General features: G+C 43.3%; 1 protein-coding gene across 1 annotated transcript in view; it reads left to right on the top strand.

Annotated features, from left to right (window-relative positions):
• Window positions 1-17,979, top strand: part of DYSF (dysferlin) — a 1,004,398-nt gene that overhangs the window by 747,487 nt on the left and 238,932 nt on the right. Inside the window, exons 38-41 of the mRNA XM_078674496.1 lie at window positions 4,175-4,276; window positions 4,974-5,135; window positions 7,965-8,130; window positions 14,490-14,563. Of these exons, the coding sequence (XP_078530622.1) occupies window positions 4,175-4,276; window positions 4,974-5,135; window positions 7,965-8,130; window positions 14,490-14,563 (504 nt within the window). The remainder of the gene's footprint in view (window positions 1-4,174; window positions 4,277-4,973; window positions 5,136-7,964; window positions 8,131-14,489; window positions 14,564-17,979) is intronic.

Genomic DNA, 17,979 nt, shown 5'->3' with positions numbered 1-17,979 from the left:
CTATGGGCCAGGAGGCCCATTGGAAGGAATGGGAATTTTTTCTCAATTTGCGATTTGCAATTTGCTAATCGCAAATTGAGAATAATTTCAAGGGTGCAGGGGTGTCCAAAGGACACCCTGTTGCACCCCTGAAATAAGCATGGGTGCACATGTGGTGCACATACATGCCCTAAGGGCATGTATGTGCTTCGCATGGCACTTTGGCAAATGCTGAAATGTGCATTTTTCAAGGAAATCTCAACTTGGTGGTAATTTGCGATTCCTTAAGGGCATTTTGGAATTTTTTTTTGCTTAATACATTGCATTTAAGGAATCGCAAAATTTGCGATTCCTTAAATGCAATTGCAAAATAAGGAATGGCAAATTTCGTGATTCCTTATTTTGCACCCAAATTCTTTCATACATACCATTTTGCGAAAATGAGTTCGCAAACGCCGAAATTTGCGAACCCATTTGGCCTTGATACATATGGCCCTAACTCTTTCCACAAGGAAGGTACAAGTCTCCACTGTGCGCCTCTGTTCGGCTCATGAATGAACCCCATGCCCCCTTACTCTCCAAACGTCTCTTTCTAGGTCCTCATTACATAATCACTCCCAGTAAAAATCCCTCTCAGAGTAAGAGAAGCGTACACACACAGACCCAAATATTTGTGCGGCTGATTCCTGGTGTTTCTCCTCTGCTGAAACCGCTGACATTCCAGGAATTTTAAATGGTGGTTTGACTCCAGCCTGTCTTCCAGTGATAAATGACTTGTGTTCTTTAGTAAATCCAGTTTTGATCTGGTAGCGGCGGCCGCTGCCAGCGAAATGAAACTCTGACAAGCAGTAATCCAGGGCACCGCAGAGAAAGAAAACTCTTATTGCGTTGTACGGTTCTCACACATCCCTGTCAGTTCTGTGAACCGAGTTTACCTGTTTATGCTAATGACATAAGCCCTCTGCCTGGAATAAATTACTGCGTTATTCGAAATACTCACAACTGTCTTCAATTTGGGGCTTCTTGCGTTTAATGGAGTCTGAACTCGGAGACAGAGTTCAGGAGCTCTGAAGAAAAGTAAACATAGAAGAAAGACTGCTGCCCACAAATGGCTGACGGCCTGCAAAAATATGTGCTTGAGGGAATTGAGGGGGATGGGGGTGGTAGGGGCTGCGAATACGTGCTACTCCAAACTGGACTGCACATCTGCTGAATGGAGCTGGGGTCTAGTGTCCAAGAAATAATGTTGCACACAGCAGAGCCCGCCACAATGCTGTGGCTGCACACTGTGCATTTGATTGCACAACGTGGCAGACACCGTGCGGTGGATGCCACGTTGTGCATGCAAATGCAGGGGGGTACCATAGTTACCCCCCATGTGCCCCCACAAAACCTCCTGGAGGCCCGCAACGGGCCCCCAACTGCGAAATCCGCATGCCATTCCGTGGCGGCAACTCCGCCACGGAAAGGCTGAATCCCGCATGCATAGTAATATGGATGGCGGTGTCTAGCAGACACCGCTACCATATTCAACCCTTTTCCGCCCGGTCAACTCATTAACCGGGCGGAAAAGTGGCGGACGGTCTTCCCGTCCGCCGCGGTACCCCCGCCATCAGAATATGGCTGGGGGGGGGGGGGAAATGATAGGCGGGCGGGAGTTAATGTGAGGCGATCCGCCCGACATTGTAATAAACGCCATAGTTTACAAAATCTTTGAATGCTGATATTTGATTGATAAATCATGCAGCCTTGGGAGACTAATTACTAATATTATTATCGCAGTACCGAGTGGCATTGCAGCTGTGGCTGTAATGTATTACCATTGTAGAGGCATTCCAAATTGTCGAAGCCTTTTTTACGTTACTCCTTGAAATCCTGCAGAGAGGTGATCATGACTGGAAATCTTGCAGGAGTGGCCACCAATGTAATCCTGGCTGATGTGTGCAACATTAGTAATATTGGTAGCTCAGAATGATTTTCATTGAACAAAGGTAGCTCTTGTGAGCAAAAAGGTTTGCGATCCCTAGTCTATATCATCAATGAGTGTATTAAAAATCCTTTATTACTCAAAGGTAGTTATACCTGTATAAGTCATTTGTAGAAAAATTGTGAAGGATTTTGCAAAATAAGAGATACGTCAAATATGTTTCTTCAGGTTAATTAGATGGAAGCCATTTATTTCTTACAACGTAGGGCCTTTGAAATGCTGTTTCTTTTTGCAACTGATAGCATTCATTAGAAGGTCAGGACATACGTTTTGTGCTATGAGACATTGTGCAGCCTACACGTGTTTTGCCCTTTAAATGAGGTGCAATCCTAGGCTTTAAGACTCGGGGCCTGATTCCGATGCGGTTTGGAAAGCTTCTTGAACGAATGGGTATGGAAATGGTTTCCGACCGAATTGGATTGGGATAGTCCAACTGACCGAGTACAATGCATCCGGATGCTTCCAGATATGATGTGGTTGGACTCCCATTGACTTCAATGGGAGCCTTTGTTTCAACCGAAGGCATAGGCTCCCATTGAAGAAAGGGGTGGCTGGGGAAAATCGGGCACCCTGTGGCAGGCACCCCCTGGTGCCTGCTATACTGTGCATGGCTGGTAAGGGGGACCCATGGGCCCGATTGGGAATGCTACGGGTGTAGGAGGGCCCACTACGGGCCCCCAAAGTCTGATTCGGACTGCCAATTCGAGTTGGACGCACGATTCTGAAAGGCTGTCCAAATCCAGCATTGTACTCAGTAGTTTGGAAATGTGGCCTGTAGAGATGTACGATTCTACTCCGTACAACTCAGTCATTCCAAATGCCGCCGGGTTCGGATTAGGATATTCCTAACGCCTAACTCGCAGCATACTCAGTCGGTCGGAAACCTTTCCGAGTTGATTGGAAAGACACGTTCCCGATCCGAGTTGGATGGAGCAAATGCCATTAGGAGGCCTTCCTAACGACATCAGAATCAGGCCCTAAATTATGAAGTTTAACCGTCAGTTTTTGTGATCCTAGGAGAGACTCTGATATCCTTCATAGAAACTCTGAGTGTCAGTCTCTGGCTAAAGGAAATTGGAGGCTCTCCTAGGAACACTTAATTACAGACAGTTAAACTTCATCTTTTAGTTTGAAAAGCCAGTTCACATATTTCTCAATTTATGAGAGACTGTGTACTTTACAAGAAACATATTATGAGTAAGGCTTACAGTTTTCCGTTTTTACAGATTTTTACAGAAGCATTCAGACAGAGAACAATATGTTTCCTGTCTGTATATATTTTTAAAAGAGGAACAAAACAGAAAATGATGCTCCTTGTGAGTGACTCCTCGTGCTGTCCTTCATTAATTCCAGGCCAACAGAAGAGGAGATAGATAGCATAGGGAGTTATAAAAAACACAGGATGAGATTTCCTTAAATACAGGCATTAGTTAACACATATTTGTATAACTGTTTAAGTTGCTAAACCTTGACAGGAATCGAAGTATGAATTTGTTTATCAGTTAAATGAATGCGTAAATATAGCATTTTATGACTCTGTTTAGTGTCAAAAGACAAAATAAATACCAATAAGATGGGCAAAAAACAAAAATAGATAAATACAGACGGAAATGTTAAACAAATAAATATCATAAAACCGGAAGCCCTAATTATGAGTGACAAAAGACAGTACACAATGGAGATATTAAGAAATGAGAATTTGAGCAGAAATTAAGCATTTCAATATATTTTAGTGAGATTAAGTAATTTCTTAATACAAGCAATACATACAAACATCAGTGAGGTGAATATGAAGTTAAAAACAAGAAAGTAAAGTATATATTGTTTTCAGCTGTAATTACATTGAAGTTGTGGATATGCGGTGTAGGGATCATGTGTGATTTTTGCAAGCTATTTTTAATTTCCTGACATGCTCCCTGTGTGTGCACCCCCCTTACAATAGCAGATCCTCGCTTTGTGACCTCCCCGTTACCAAGCCAACCTGAAAAGAATCTCCATGTGCTACTCAATTTACCACTAAGAATCCAACCCTCTCAAACCCCTTCTCTTCTCCACCCTCTTGCTGTGGCCCTTTGTCTGTTGGAAACCTGTGCAGCGTCCTCTGGCTTTGTGGCCAAGTTGGCGCTGCATAAATGGCAAACATAAGTAAACTACTGTCTGAATGTTGGGGATGTTAACTCATGTCTTCTCGTCTGTATCCACCACCAGTCTGCAGACACAGATATACCGTATCCACCACCACAAAGAGGAGACAACATCTACATGGTCCCACAAGGAATCAAACCAGTGCTGCAGCGCACCGCGATCGAGGTGAGTACAACACTCGTACATGTGAGCGCCTGTCCACTGGATGCCAAACGATCACTGGCAGCAAAGAGGCAATAAATAGTTCATTTGGATTCTTAAAAAACAGAGATAACCAGAAAATAAGCAGAGATCAACCCTTCTTTAAGGTCAATTTTAAATATGCTGTTAGACTGATAGACTTACACCAGAAGTGATTCTTAATCAATGTGTTGGCTTTAAATTCAGCTCAAGCAAACATGTTTGACTGTTGCACTGATTATTACATTATTGACAATTCCATTATTAGGGATCTACTCACATTCGATCAATCAAGCATGGCTGAGTGAGTTCTTTATATGGAAATACGCATACACCTCCTTAGATGCATCCAAACAGTGACTCTATCCTGGAGGCCCAAAAAATGGCTTGGAAAAGGCAAACAATTGGCAATAAATTGTCCCACCAGCCTGGCTGTTCCTCTGCCTCCTCCATTATTGATCGTCCAAGTCCATTCTCTCCTGACGCGAGTCCTCAGAGGTAGACAAAGAGGAGGACAATGCAGTGTGGCCCAAAGAGGCCTAAGCCACCAAGAGTCCAGACCACAGTTCAGAAGGAAAGTCTTGACATTGATATTAGCTCACTTGATATCTAGTCACACTTGTGGGTGTATGAAATTTGCGTTGAGGACCAGCTTGGTCACAATGATGTCTCTTGATCACAGATCTTGGCCTGGGGACTGAGGAACCTCAAGAGCTTCCAGCTGGCCAGCGTCACCTCCCCGAGTCTTCTGATTGAGTGTGGCGATCAGGTGATTCAGTCCTGCGTCATCAAGAATGTGAAAAAGAATCCCAACTTTGATGTCTGCGTTCTCTTTATGGAAGTGGTAAGATTTGCTGATTTCTTAGCTCAAAGCAGGGTCGCCGTTAATATTACACCTTTGCATACATTTCCTACTTTTTGGTGGGCACCTTTTAAATTTTCATTGGCCTAACCTGGTGATAGCATAAGTAAAGCTATATCTATAGGTGTTTTTAATTATAAATGCATAGGCTCGCTAATTTAGTGATCTTAGGAGCATAAATCACTTTATTTCTTATTTCTTTGGGCAAATTAATGTTTGGTGCATAACACATTATTTATATGTGAAAATAGATATATACATATATATATATATATATATATATATATATATATATATATATATATATATATATATATATATATATATATATATATATATATATATATATATATATATATATATATATATATATATATATATATATATACATATATATATATATACACATATATATGCATATATATATATATATATATATATATATATATATAGAGAGAGAGAGAGAGACATATTGATGCAATTGTATATGAGTAAACCCATTTGTACATGTAAACTCTCCTGTTATGAGCCAAATTTGAATTTACAAAAGTAAGTTACGGTATTTGTTCATCATTTATCTGAGTGGGTGTTATTGGGTGGGATGACTTGCTGGTTTTCACAATGAGGTATGCACTTTCTCACTCTGCATATGGTTGTACATTTAATCCTGACAAAGGTGGAGGTAAGACCTATTCAGTTTAAGAGTGGGGCAGAGTATCTCCAAATTGGCAGCCATGTATGGGATGGGTTTCTCTATGGGAGTAAATATTATTCCTATGGAAAAAGAAATCCATATTACAAATGCAGTATGTTTCACAAATCTTTTTGACTAATGTGCCTAAATTTGTGACTTTCTTGGGATTCACAAAAATGTACACGAAGGTGGATGATGATTTATGCAAATATTAGCTTTCCATGCATAATGTTTTTCTTTTGCACCAATCACTGTGCATTGCCCACCTTAGAGTGGAAATATGCATGAGCATATCCAAATTATTTTCCTATTTTTTTCCACCTGTGAATTTTTTCTTTGTCCAGAAATCCTTTCCCATACACCTATGATGTTTAAACTGTCTGTAATTGAATTGTGTATGGAAACAAACTGTGCTAATTAAAGGTGTATTATTGCATTCTGTATAGGGAACTAATCACTGTTGTTATGCTATGTGGATTTGTAAAGCGTGCTATCACCTTGCACTGAGCACGTGTGTGGTTAGTTGAATTGAAAAGCCAGGTCTTCAACTTCTTGTGGAATTCAAGAAGCTAGGAGGATGCGCTAATGTGGAGTGGAAGGCCGTTCCACACTTTAGGAACAATACAAGAGAAGGCCTTTCTTCTTGATCTGGTTGTCTGTCTGCGTGGGATGTGAGCAAGTGGGAGTCTTGTGGAGTGGAGGGGTCTGAGTGGTTCGTGGAAAGAGATTTGACTGTTCAAGTAGGTCAGGCCTATGTTGTGTGTAATGCCGTAAGTGTGTGTGCATGTGTGTGTGAAGAGTTTGAACTTAGTGTGTTTCTGTATCAGGGTTTGTGCAGCTCCCTGAGCTGTGGTGTGATGTTAGTTCTCTGTGGGAGGTTGAGGATGAATCTGGCCGCTGAGTTCTGGATGATGTGTATTCTACTGGTGAGTTGCTTGGTGATCCGGGCATAAAGGATGTTCTTCAAGTCCAACTTGCCGGTGACTATGGCACGAGTGACTGTTTTCTGGTGTTTCTGGTGTTGCTTGGAACCCATTTGAAGATCTTCTGTAGCATCTTAACCTTTTCCATGCGTCGGAAGGCCAGTGGCCGTCCAACGTCACGGTGGGCATGTGCGCACGTTTCATTTTTTCCTCACTGCGGCGGAATGGCCGCCACAGCAAAGCGGTTAAGGGTGTAGACGCAGGATGCAGTGACGGAGTTGAATTGTGCGTTCATGGAGAGATTGATGTCTATGATGATCCTGAGGTTTCTGACATGGATGCTTGGTGGGGATGTGGGTCCGAGTTTGGATGGCCACCAGTTGGAGTCCCATGAAGAGGTGTTCTTGTTGAAAAGCACTACTTCTGTCTTATCGATCTTGACCTTGAGACAAGTGGCTCATCCAGTTAGCGACTTCGATCATGCAAGCAGTGAACCTGTTACTTGTTAAAATAGTTTACCACATAAATTGAGAACAAGCAAGAGGCTTAAAGGCATAAAGGGTAAAGTGCAACTAATATCTGTTAATGCCTCACAGCGGCTGACCCTGAACACATCACTGCCCCTGTTTTCTTAAGATGCATGTGTTTGACTTAAGTTAAGATCCACACTAGCAACAGTAGTTAAAGCCGGCTTTCTATATACTTTGATTGACTGAACAGATCTCCACATTGGTTACAGGGTATTGATTGTTATCATAAGAGCAAGAGCAGACACTACTTATGTACTAGCAGTAGGAGCCACAGCCATGCAATAATATGTGATTCAGCGAATGTGTAAAAGAGGTGTAAATAAGATATTATATTGAGCAATGGCTACAATAATATATACAATTACCTATTGATTATACAAATTTTCCCCAAAGAAATTGAAAATGCTCGTTAAGATATCGACAGTCGAAATAAACAAAAATGTTATGTAGGATTAGGACTTACCCCTTTGAAAAATGGAAAAATAAAAAGTGGGCTTGAAAAAATGCCAAAACTAACTAGAAAATGAATTGTACTTGTCAGAACTCACATTATGTCTTTTTATGCTGATGTCACATGTTCAGTGTTGATAATCATTTTCTAATCTATTCCCTTTTAATAAAAAGAATATGACATGGTTTTATTCCCATTTTCCCATTATGGCAGCGTCTACCCAAGGAGGAGCTGTACACCCCACCGATTATCGTGAAGGTCATTGACAATAGGCAGTTTGGCCGGAAGCCTGTTGTTGGCCAGTGCACCATTCATTCTCTGGAGGAGTTCTACTGTGACCCCAACCAGGATGAAGTGGATTCTGCAGAACCTTCACCAGGTCAGACTTTCGTTTCCTTTTACAACTGTATCATATAGTAGGAAGATTGCAGGCCCAATACCCAAGCGGTCTGTGAGACTAACAGGCACATGCATCATCCATTTTTGCACGCGCAAATGGTGCGATTCGCAAAAATCGGCCGTTTGCGCCCGCAAAAAGGGCATTTGCGATTCATCAGGTTCAAGGCACTCGCAATTTGAGAATTCACAAATAATTGCGATTTCTCAAATAACAATTGCATTTACGGAATCGTAATTTGTGATTCCTTAAATGCAATGCATGAACCACTTTACAATAGGGATTTCGCTATTAGGGAGTGCAAATTACCATAAAGTTGAACTTGATGGTAATTTGCAAAAACTTTGAAAAATGCACTAAAGTGCATTATTCAAAGTTGTAGGTTACACACACACATGCCCTTGGGGCATGTGTGTGTGCAACATGCGTGCACAGAGCAATTTCAGGGGTGCAACAGGGTATCCTTAGGACACCCTTGCACCCTTGAAATTGCATGCAAAATTTGCGAGTACCTATTGGTACTCGCAAATTGTGCATTCAATCTCCCATTCATTTCTATGGGCCTGTTGACCCATAGGAATAAATAGGAAGGCATTCCTTAATTGTGACTCGCAATTTGTGAGTCGCAACTAAGGAATGTTTAGGAATCGTTATTTTATTAGGGATTCCTACATGCATAGGCTTTTGAGAGACGTTAATTGCGATTCCTTAATAATCGCAATTAAGGACTCGCAAAAGCTTTTCTTGATGCATGTGCCTGTAAAGGTCTCAGTACTTCTATGAGGGTCTCAGGCTCCTTGGTGCACAAAACACATACCCCCACCAAATGGAGTACCCTGAAACAGCAGGGAGTGTTCTACGAGTGGTGAGTGGGGTTGTGTCAAGGTGGGCATAGCACATAGCAAACAGAGGGGCTGCATAGTCAGTGTGTCCTGTGCCAGAGCCTAGGGAACGGTGCATGGCACATCTGGTTGCTCTGAAAAGATGCATAGCCAAGGCCTTGTGGTTCATCAGAATGCCATCCTATGTAACACCCCAGCCCCCAAGTAATAAGTACAACTCTGTTAAAATGTATGTCAGTTGGAAGTAAATTATTAGGGCTCCAGCTAAGCTACTGTATAGTTTTGAATCAATGCATGTATGAAGAAAAAAAGAATTGGTCACTTGTGGTCTTTCCATTTTCCTCCACGCTCCTTACTGTTCCTCCTTCAGCTTCCTTTCACTGGTTTTCCCTAGAGTATCTCTCTGTGTCCATGTTCTATCTTCCCTTTTTTATCAAACCCACTCTTTTCTCTTTCTATTTCTCTACCTCAAATGTTCTTGCAGGTTCCTCTTTCATTCTGTATTTCATCTTTCTCTCTACCTTTCTTTCTCTCTCACCTTCACTCTTTCTCCTCTTCCTTGTCTCCATTTCTAGTACTTATGTATGTATATGTATGTATACATGCATGTATGTGGTATTTAAAAAGTGCAAACCTAGCCAAAAGGTAGCAGAGCACTGTACAGGGCCACAAGCAGAGACACAGTCAACATGTGACTTGAGGGGTAGGTGGGTTCTGGAAGCAGAAGTGGACTATTACTACATCATGGTGCAGTGGTGAGCCTTCAGATGGTTCCTAAATTGGAACTGTGTTGGGGCGGTCTTGATGGCTATAGGGACGTTGTTCCAGATCATGGATCCTATATGGAGAAGGTCTGCTGTTGTGTGTATTCTTTTTTGCACCCAATTATCTCCACTCTGATGGTGTCCTGGCAAACATTTACTTTTTCTTAGGATCATTTTCGCACTAAAAATCCCGTAGGAAAATATTTTTGGTGGCACATTGTGTCTTCATATTAAGTTTTAAACAAGTAAGAAATCAGCAACTTTGTGAAGTGGTGAAGTTTTTTTTCATGAAACTTCATTAGCTTCTGTGTACAGTGGCCCAACAGGACACATTTAAACATAATGCTCAGATTTCTTCAACAGCCAGTTTATGGCAAAGGGAGAAGGCAAAGGTCAGCCTCCCAACCATTGCCTAAGACACGCTATTGCACCCACAAACAGGCCCAAGTCCTTATGTGGCTTCTTCAGCACCATTTAAGAAAGGTAATAGCATCTAGAGACACAGTAAACCAAACTCTTGGTAAAAGAGTGAGATGTTGACATTGCATCTAATAAACCTAAAAACCATAACAATGTGGCTACAGTCAAGTATCTGGCTGTACCCATACAGGGTTAACAATGGCTAACATGAACAGGAAACCATTGATTCCAGTTATCCTGTTGTCTTCTACAATTCTCTGCTAAGGCATTCAGTTTAATGGTCAGAGTTGCTCTATGATTTCCTGGAAGTCAGTCTTCCATGATAAACTACATTTTATCCAACATACAGACTTGAGCCATGTCCACTTCAATGACCGTGTTCAAACCTGAATTGGAAGTTCAGAGCACTCTGAGTGGGCTTTGAACTGTCAAATAGTTGGTTATTCCAAAGAAGATAGCGATGGGTGTAAAGGAGGAGGTCTTTCCTGCGTCTATAAGAGCCAGATCCATGTCGATTTTCAAAACTACTATGTATTGATGATAACTATTTAAATAAGGTACAGTTAAGCTAATGATATGCAATATATCCTATTTGGGAAACCTGTAAATTTGGCAATTGATCGAGTGCTGCCTGGCCGCAATTGGACGAGCGACAAACCCCTCTCCCTATCCCACCCAGAGCTAAAGGTGGTGATGGCTGTCATTTTGTTTGCTTGGAGAGGTCATCTGGGAGAGGTGGAGGTCAGAGGACTTTGTACATCAACAGAGACCTATCAATGCATCAACTTGCCGGAGTTGCAGGCCATTTGCCTGATATTAAAAGCTTTCCTACTGTCCATCCAGGGGAAACTGTTTCAGATCTTCACAGGCAACACCACCGCCATGTGGTAATCAAAATACGCAGGGTGTGCTGAGGTCCTAGGCTAAGGACTTCTGGGTCTGACTTGATCGGTCTGACTTGATCGGGAAACATCCTTTACGATGAAACTTTTACAACGCGGTACCATTACCACGCAGGTTTTACAACGCAAGTCGTTACAACGACTTGCGCTGGAGGGCACTGTAGGATAGGGAATAGTTTAATTTACTATCCAACACCTTCCCTACTATCCACGGGGACTGGAGTCGAAATAGTAAATTAAACTATTCCACTATCCAGCGCCCCCCAACGCAAGTCGTTGTAACGACTTGCGTTGTAAAACCTGCGTGGTAATGGTACGCGTTGTAAAAGCACGCGTTGCACCGTCATACATCCGACTTGATCGTGAGGTAATCTCCCTGATGGATCACCACCACATGGCTGGTGGATGAAGTCAACTGGCGGCGCTAAGCATATCACGAATGGCAGCTGCGGCTGGAAGAGGTATAGGGCATCTTCCCGCAGAAGGGAGGACCCTGGCTCGATTTTTTCACCACTGCCAAGAACACACAGTGCTAACACATTTGCTTTTTGTAGTGCCCAAAAAAGCTCTCTTGGAGATGCATTTCATGTAGACTGGTGCACGGGACTCCTGTATGCCTTTCTGCCGCTGCTTTTCCTGCTCAACATTCTGAAGAAGAACGTCCAGGCCCAAGTTATCCTAGTGGTTCCAGATTAGGACAGGAGAATGTGGTACCTGAAACTTCTGCTCATGAGGATCTGTCCTCCGACCAGACTGCCACTTCTGGAGGATTTTGTGTTGCAGTGGGAGGGGAGGGTCTTGCACCTGGTCCTGTGTAATCTACACCTCCATGCATGGAGATGGAAAGGAGGCTGATGACTAGGTTCAATCTCCCTTCTGAAGTAATGAATGTCATCCTGGAGGCTAGGCCTCTTCATAATAAATCTGATTACCCAGGACGCTGTTACAAGTTTGTGGCTTGGTGTAGCTCCTGTCAACTGGACCTGTTGCAAACTAAAAGCTAAACTGTTGAATGTGTTACTATTTGTTCTGTCTTTGGACCACGAAGAATTTGCAGGGGGGAACAGTTAAAGGTTACCTGTTGGGCCTTTTAGCCTAGTTGCGTTTACCAGACCCAACCGTTTTGATGCATTTTCTCAAAGATTTAATTCATATGTTTCCCCCTTACCCCATTGGGACGCCACGGTGAGACCTCAATTGTGTCCTTACTTTTCTTATTTGCACCCCTTTTGAGCCACTGCACAGCTGTCCACAATACTTTCTGGCTCTAAATAAAGTCTGAGTTCACTGGATGTCGACCAAGTGTCCACCTGAACAAAATGCATTGTGGTTTCAATGGTGGTCAGTTCCCTCATCAAGGTCTCTGGTTTGATCTCGGCCATGTTTTCTCTTCACGGGATTACTTTCCCAGCCACAACATCAGAGAATAGGAGCTGGTGAGTGGCTTTGGATTTGGGCATTCATAGGTGACTGGTGTCCTAGTTCCAAGTATAAAGGAGACTTCAAGGGGATGTGGAGAGGGCAGAGCAGCAAAATGGTGCTCAGTTTGCCCTGTAGCGAGTTCTGGGGATCACCCAGCAAGTCGTCACCTGCCGGAGGCAAAGAATGGTCCGAGCCAGCAACGGCCAAGAATATACCGGGCAGCATCCAGGTATCCTGGCTCATCAGTCAGGCTGTGCTAGCAAGCACCCAATTACTCAAAACAGTGTTTTAAAAATCCAAAGCACCTCACATGTCCCTGGTTCGATGGCATGTTACAGCTCGTTGCCCAGCTTTCGGGGACAGTGTATGATCTTCACGTTCTCTCCTGAAAGGCTACTGAGCAAGGCCAGTGTCACTCTGCCAGGGGCAAGATGGTGGGGGACATTGATTGGCCTGGGGCCTATGCAGTCTGTGCAGCTTGGCCACTGGCCAAGGGGGCCATAGCCAGTCTGTAGTCAGTGACAGGGCCCCAGAGATGGATGCTATTCTGCATTAATATCTGTTATACGATGGCCCAGAAGCTGCCTCCAGAAGAGTTGAGGGATTCATTCCACCAGGGCCAAGGCTGATACCACTGTGTTTGCACACAGAGTGCCTATCCTGGATATATTTGTCATGTTGCAAAGTGGGCATATGCTCACAGGTTCATGAAGCACTACTGCCTTGACAACCAGGTCTGAAGGGAATGTCATTTTGGCCATTCAGACCTGCAGAACCGTTTGCTCTGAGTCATTCCACAGACCTACCACCGAGGGAGGTACTGCTGTGGCATCTAGTCTAAAGATGAGGAATCTGTGGTAAGAAGTATCCATCAAAAGAACACTCTACTTCCCATTGGTAACACAGATCCGTCACTGCCCTCCCACTTTTCGAAGCCTGTGGAATGTACTTTTTTTCCATGTAAAAACATCTCAAATTAGAGATTTGCACACTGACACGACTGATTGGTTTTTTGGGCTCCACTTCTGAGTGTGCTGACGCTCATGAAGAAACTGACTGCAGCACGCTGAAGTGGCAATTATATGCAGCTCCAGTCGTCACTTCAGGGCCAGAGGGGATACAATGCAGAGCCATACGACGCCCCCTACTGGCGTTCAGGGGCTTTGATGAAACATCTTCCAGATCTACTGTAGCACCTGGGGACATTCTAAAAGTGAGAAATCTGCTTTTAGATAGAGTATTCACCAGAAAGAGCATTACCAAAGATAAGTAATGTGTTCATCAAGATAAACCTGGAGTTGGTGGAGAGGCTATCAGAGAAGCTTAGCTGTTGGAGGAGAGAGGAGGGCTTGAATATTGAATAAATACAAGGGATGATTTCAGAAGTTTGGGGAGGGCAGCATTTTCTAAGATATCTGGGGGCACCCTGAAAGACAGAGATTGAGTAGTGCCAGAAACTGAATTTGCAACAAAGATAAGAAAGGTGGAAATGAAAATCTGGTAAGAATTCTGTGGTGGAGTGCCAGATGTGGATTTTTTTCTTGGGAGAATAACATAAAATCATAAATGGGTGAAAGAGACAAAAGTTGGATATGAAAGGAGGGTGGTATAAGTGGGTTGTAGATAAATGAGAGAAGGACAGAGGTGTACAAAATTTGAGATTTTGGGATAGAGATGAGAATAGCATATTAAAGATTAGGAATGCACAAATCATGGATGTAGCTGTGTTTGTATGCATTGGGATTCAAAGCCATTGGAACAGAAGGATCTTTGTATAGTACCAAGTGGGTGCATAAGGTGGTATGCATACTGAGATGGACACATGGAGCTTTTTATGATATGCGAGGTTGAGTAACAAGAAGCAAATGTTCGACAAACTTTAAGGTCCTAGAGTTTTACAATGTGCCGTGGTCGGCCAGAAGTGGGTGACTTATAACACAATCATAGATTGCAATATATCAACCTTTTTCTTCTTTTGCTTGTGACCACAGGTGATGCTGCTTACACACCCAAAGATGATGTGCTCATTGACATTGATGACAAGGAGCCTCTGATTCCCACTAAGGTAAGGCTTAAGATGCTGCTATGAATGATGAAAAGCATGTGGCACATCTGGTGACAAGGCTGTGAAGTGTCCTCTTGTTTGTCTGAGCAGCAAATTTACTTTTTCGAATTTTAAGTTGTGTTGCTATAATGAGTTAAGCTACATGTCTAGCTACACCAACCGGATGGAAATTCAACAGAATTTTAGACTTTTTGGGTTCCAGAAACATTGCCTAGACAGACTGAACGGTTCTACTCTTTGTTGGAATTGTGGTGTGTATAGAGGTGAACTTACACATATGTTTCAGAACTGCCCTAAGGTTAAGAGGAGGTACAATGGACTCAGTTCACCTGTGAACTATAATGATTGGTCAAGGTCTCACCATTCTTGGCGGAATAACAGGTTTTATTGCCTTATGTGAGGGTGAGTGAGCCAAAGAGGGTTTATGGTTGCCCTCAGTTGAGGTAGAAGTGGAAGATCTTATTCCTTTGCCACATCTAAAAATGTGCTTTCCTTACCTAGATAACAATGTGTGAAAATCAGTACTTAATTTGAGGCGGTGGTTTCTGGTGCTCAGCACTGGCATTTAATTGTCAACACTTGGACTTGTAACAGTCTGCCACATGGTGATGCTGCATGTCTAATTTAAAAATGAGCACAACAACAGTTGTTTATTAATTCAATACATTTTAAAAATGACTACTGACTGCCGCCCAAGCCATTCTTATAGCTTTGGGGTCCTGAAGTAGTCTGTATTGTCACACTTGTAGGATTACAAATTAAGCACTGGGAAAATACAGTAGTATATGGAGTATTGCTATTGAGCTGCATAGTTTTCAAAAGGTGAAAGCTTTAGGAGTAAATTCTGGTTGAAAAGCTCATATTTTGCCTCATAAAATATCCTGGCCTTTTAACTTACATATTCAGCTCTTTTATAGTATTTTTGCCACTTTTTGTATCATAAATTATTGTTTTATAGACCAAATATCTGTTTAAATATGCTCTGTAAATTATATGCTATTACAGAGTGAGATTTTAAGGTTTCACATTTTTATCCTTTTTTCAGTGTAGTGTGTGGTGAGTGTTTTGAATGGGCGTGAATCCTAATATTGTGTTTTAAGACTGGGCATGTGTGAAATGGCTGCAGTGAAACAGATCATGAGATTTTATTTAAAATTGTGCACAATATAGTGCTAATTTGACCCATGTTCACAGCTTCCTAGGCTCGCAAAAAAAGCGGCATCCTCCTACAATTAACTTTCTCTTGGTTTTCAACCATTACTTATTTGGTTTGTTGATACATTTCACAACAGGGCCCTCCCTTTACAATGCGGCGCACCGTGGCGCAAGGATTGACAGATGCGTCACACATCTGTTGTCATGAAGGTAACGCATTGCTGAGGTCGTGTCGCAAGCTTGAAGCTCGAAAATCTGGCCCAGGGTGTTTATAAGAGTCTTGGATGTTGTGACACAACTCCAGCAATGCTTAGGAATGCCTACTCCTATTGTGCTGCGTCACTCCTTACGCCTGCTTGAGGCTTGTACATCTGCCCCAGGATGTTTACAAGAGCCTTGGATGTTGTATTGCAGGTTCACACGACAAAATAAGCAGTTACATATCTGAAAAAAAATGAAAGTGAATGGTGAGAACCCGCTGTGTCCTCACGGGTGGTCGTGCGCTTTACGAATACACATAACATAACTGCATAAAACGTACCATACTCGACCGCCAGCAGTTGGTGATCGGTCTAAGAGATTCTTGGTTCACCATTGCCCCTGTCCGCATTTGGCATCCGTGATACAAAAGTGCTCAAGTGGGCAGAAGGCGCTTACCACAAATCCTCTTTGGCAAGATATGTGTTACATGAAGAGGCCAGAATAGGTGCACAATAGAATTTGCACCATTTTCACGTGCAGCATCTGGAATGCGGGTGTTGCCCGTGTGCGCATGACGTCTGTCCAAACACGTCCAGAGGCATTTCTCTCCACGTGCATTCTGTGCATGAATTTGGATGGAAAGCGCCGCGACTCATAAAAGGCATGCATAGTTAGAGCACATACACAACGAGCACATGGGGCATTTTGTTGCTAAGATTTTGAACTTTGGAAATCTGCCATCTGGAATCCATAGGCTTTGCCACAGCTCAGCGGCCGCGGGAGAGGATGGAGGCATGGGCCATGGGAAAGATTAACAAAGCTCTCTTACATGCAAGTAGCCGAAGGCCCTGGGCTGGAAGTGCACTCCCAGCTTTGGAAACCAAACCTGCACGCAGAACGTAGCAAAAGTAGCACGACTCTACAGGAATAATCGAAGCTGTAAACCGGAAGTCAAATGCAATGTCATCCTTATTAAAACAAACAGGAAGTAACGTCATTGAGCGACCTTCGACATGAACGACTGAGGGTGCGGCATGTTAATAACATTTATCAATAGCGACCACACAAACTCTGTGGCATATGTACAAGGGGATAGCGTCACCGGAACGTCACTTTTACCAACAATGCGGTGACGCAATGCCCTGCTACATGCAGCACACATAGAAGTAACAAATCACTGTTATTAATTGTTTGTGTGCAGGAAGGGACACCTTCGTGCACATAAGCAATCATCCCTGCAACACAGGCACCCTTGCACTATGGCGCAAGAGTTTCTGTATTGGCGCTAGGCAGCTACTTTTAGCGCTAGTGCTAGGAAAAACACAGGGTTGCGCCATATTCTTGTAAATTCTGTTCATTGCTGCATTTTGGAAATGGCGCAGCGTGGCTCTGCAAAATTTGCTGCAGCCCTGCACCTATACCCCTCTTTGTCCAAGTCTAGTGAAAGCCAAAGGCTGACTTAACTTTTGAAATGCTATAAGGTACACAGGTTGAATCATAAGTTTTGGAATTCACATGCTTTACAAACAAAAACCCCAACCCCTCGTTTTAAGATATGAAGTGACATGGGTGTACTTAGACTGAAGTTGTGAAGCTGTGCACATTTTTCAGCCCTGCCAAGTGTCGCTCATAAGGAGTTAATCCAGGGCTCAAGTCTTAAAAAAGAAGTAGAGGAACTAACTTAAGGGCTGATTACGATGGAGGATTTTCCGCATCCTCCGGGCCGGCGGAAGCCACCGCCGGCCCGGAGGATGCGGAAAATCCTCTGTGGACCCACCAAAGACCCACCGCCACATTAGGATGGCTGGTGGGTCCTGGTTTCAGTCCGCCGCTTTTCCGCCGCGGTTGGCTTACAACCGCGGCGGAAAAGGCCTAATATGGTGGCAGTGTCTCTCAGACACCGCCAGACATATTAGGATGGCTGAGAAAACATGCTTTTCCGCGGCGGCTTCTCCGCCGAGAAAAGCATGCGGATCTTCACCTCGGGGGCCCGTAGCGGGCCCCCTGGGTGAAGGGGGTGTGGGGGGTACACATGGGGGGTACCTATGGTACCCCCCCTG

This window comes from Lissotriton helveticus, chromosome 2_1 (assembly GCF_964261635.1).
Source record: "Lissotriton helveticus chromosome 2_1, aLisHel1.1, whole genome shotgun sequence".
Classification (NCBI taxonomy): domain Eukaryota; kingdom Metazoa; phylum Chordata; class Amphibia; order Caudata; family Salamandridae; genus Lissotriton; species Lissotriton helveticus.
Note: the sequence above shows the minus strand (reverse complement) of the source record. Positions and strands in the feature narration are given on the sequence as shown.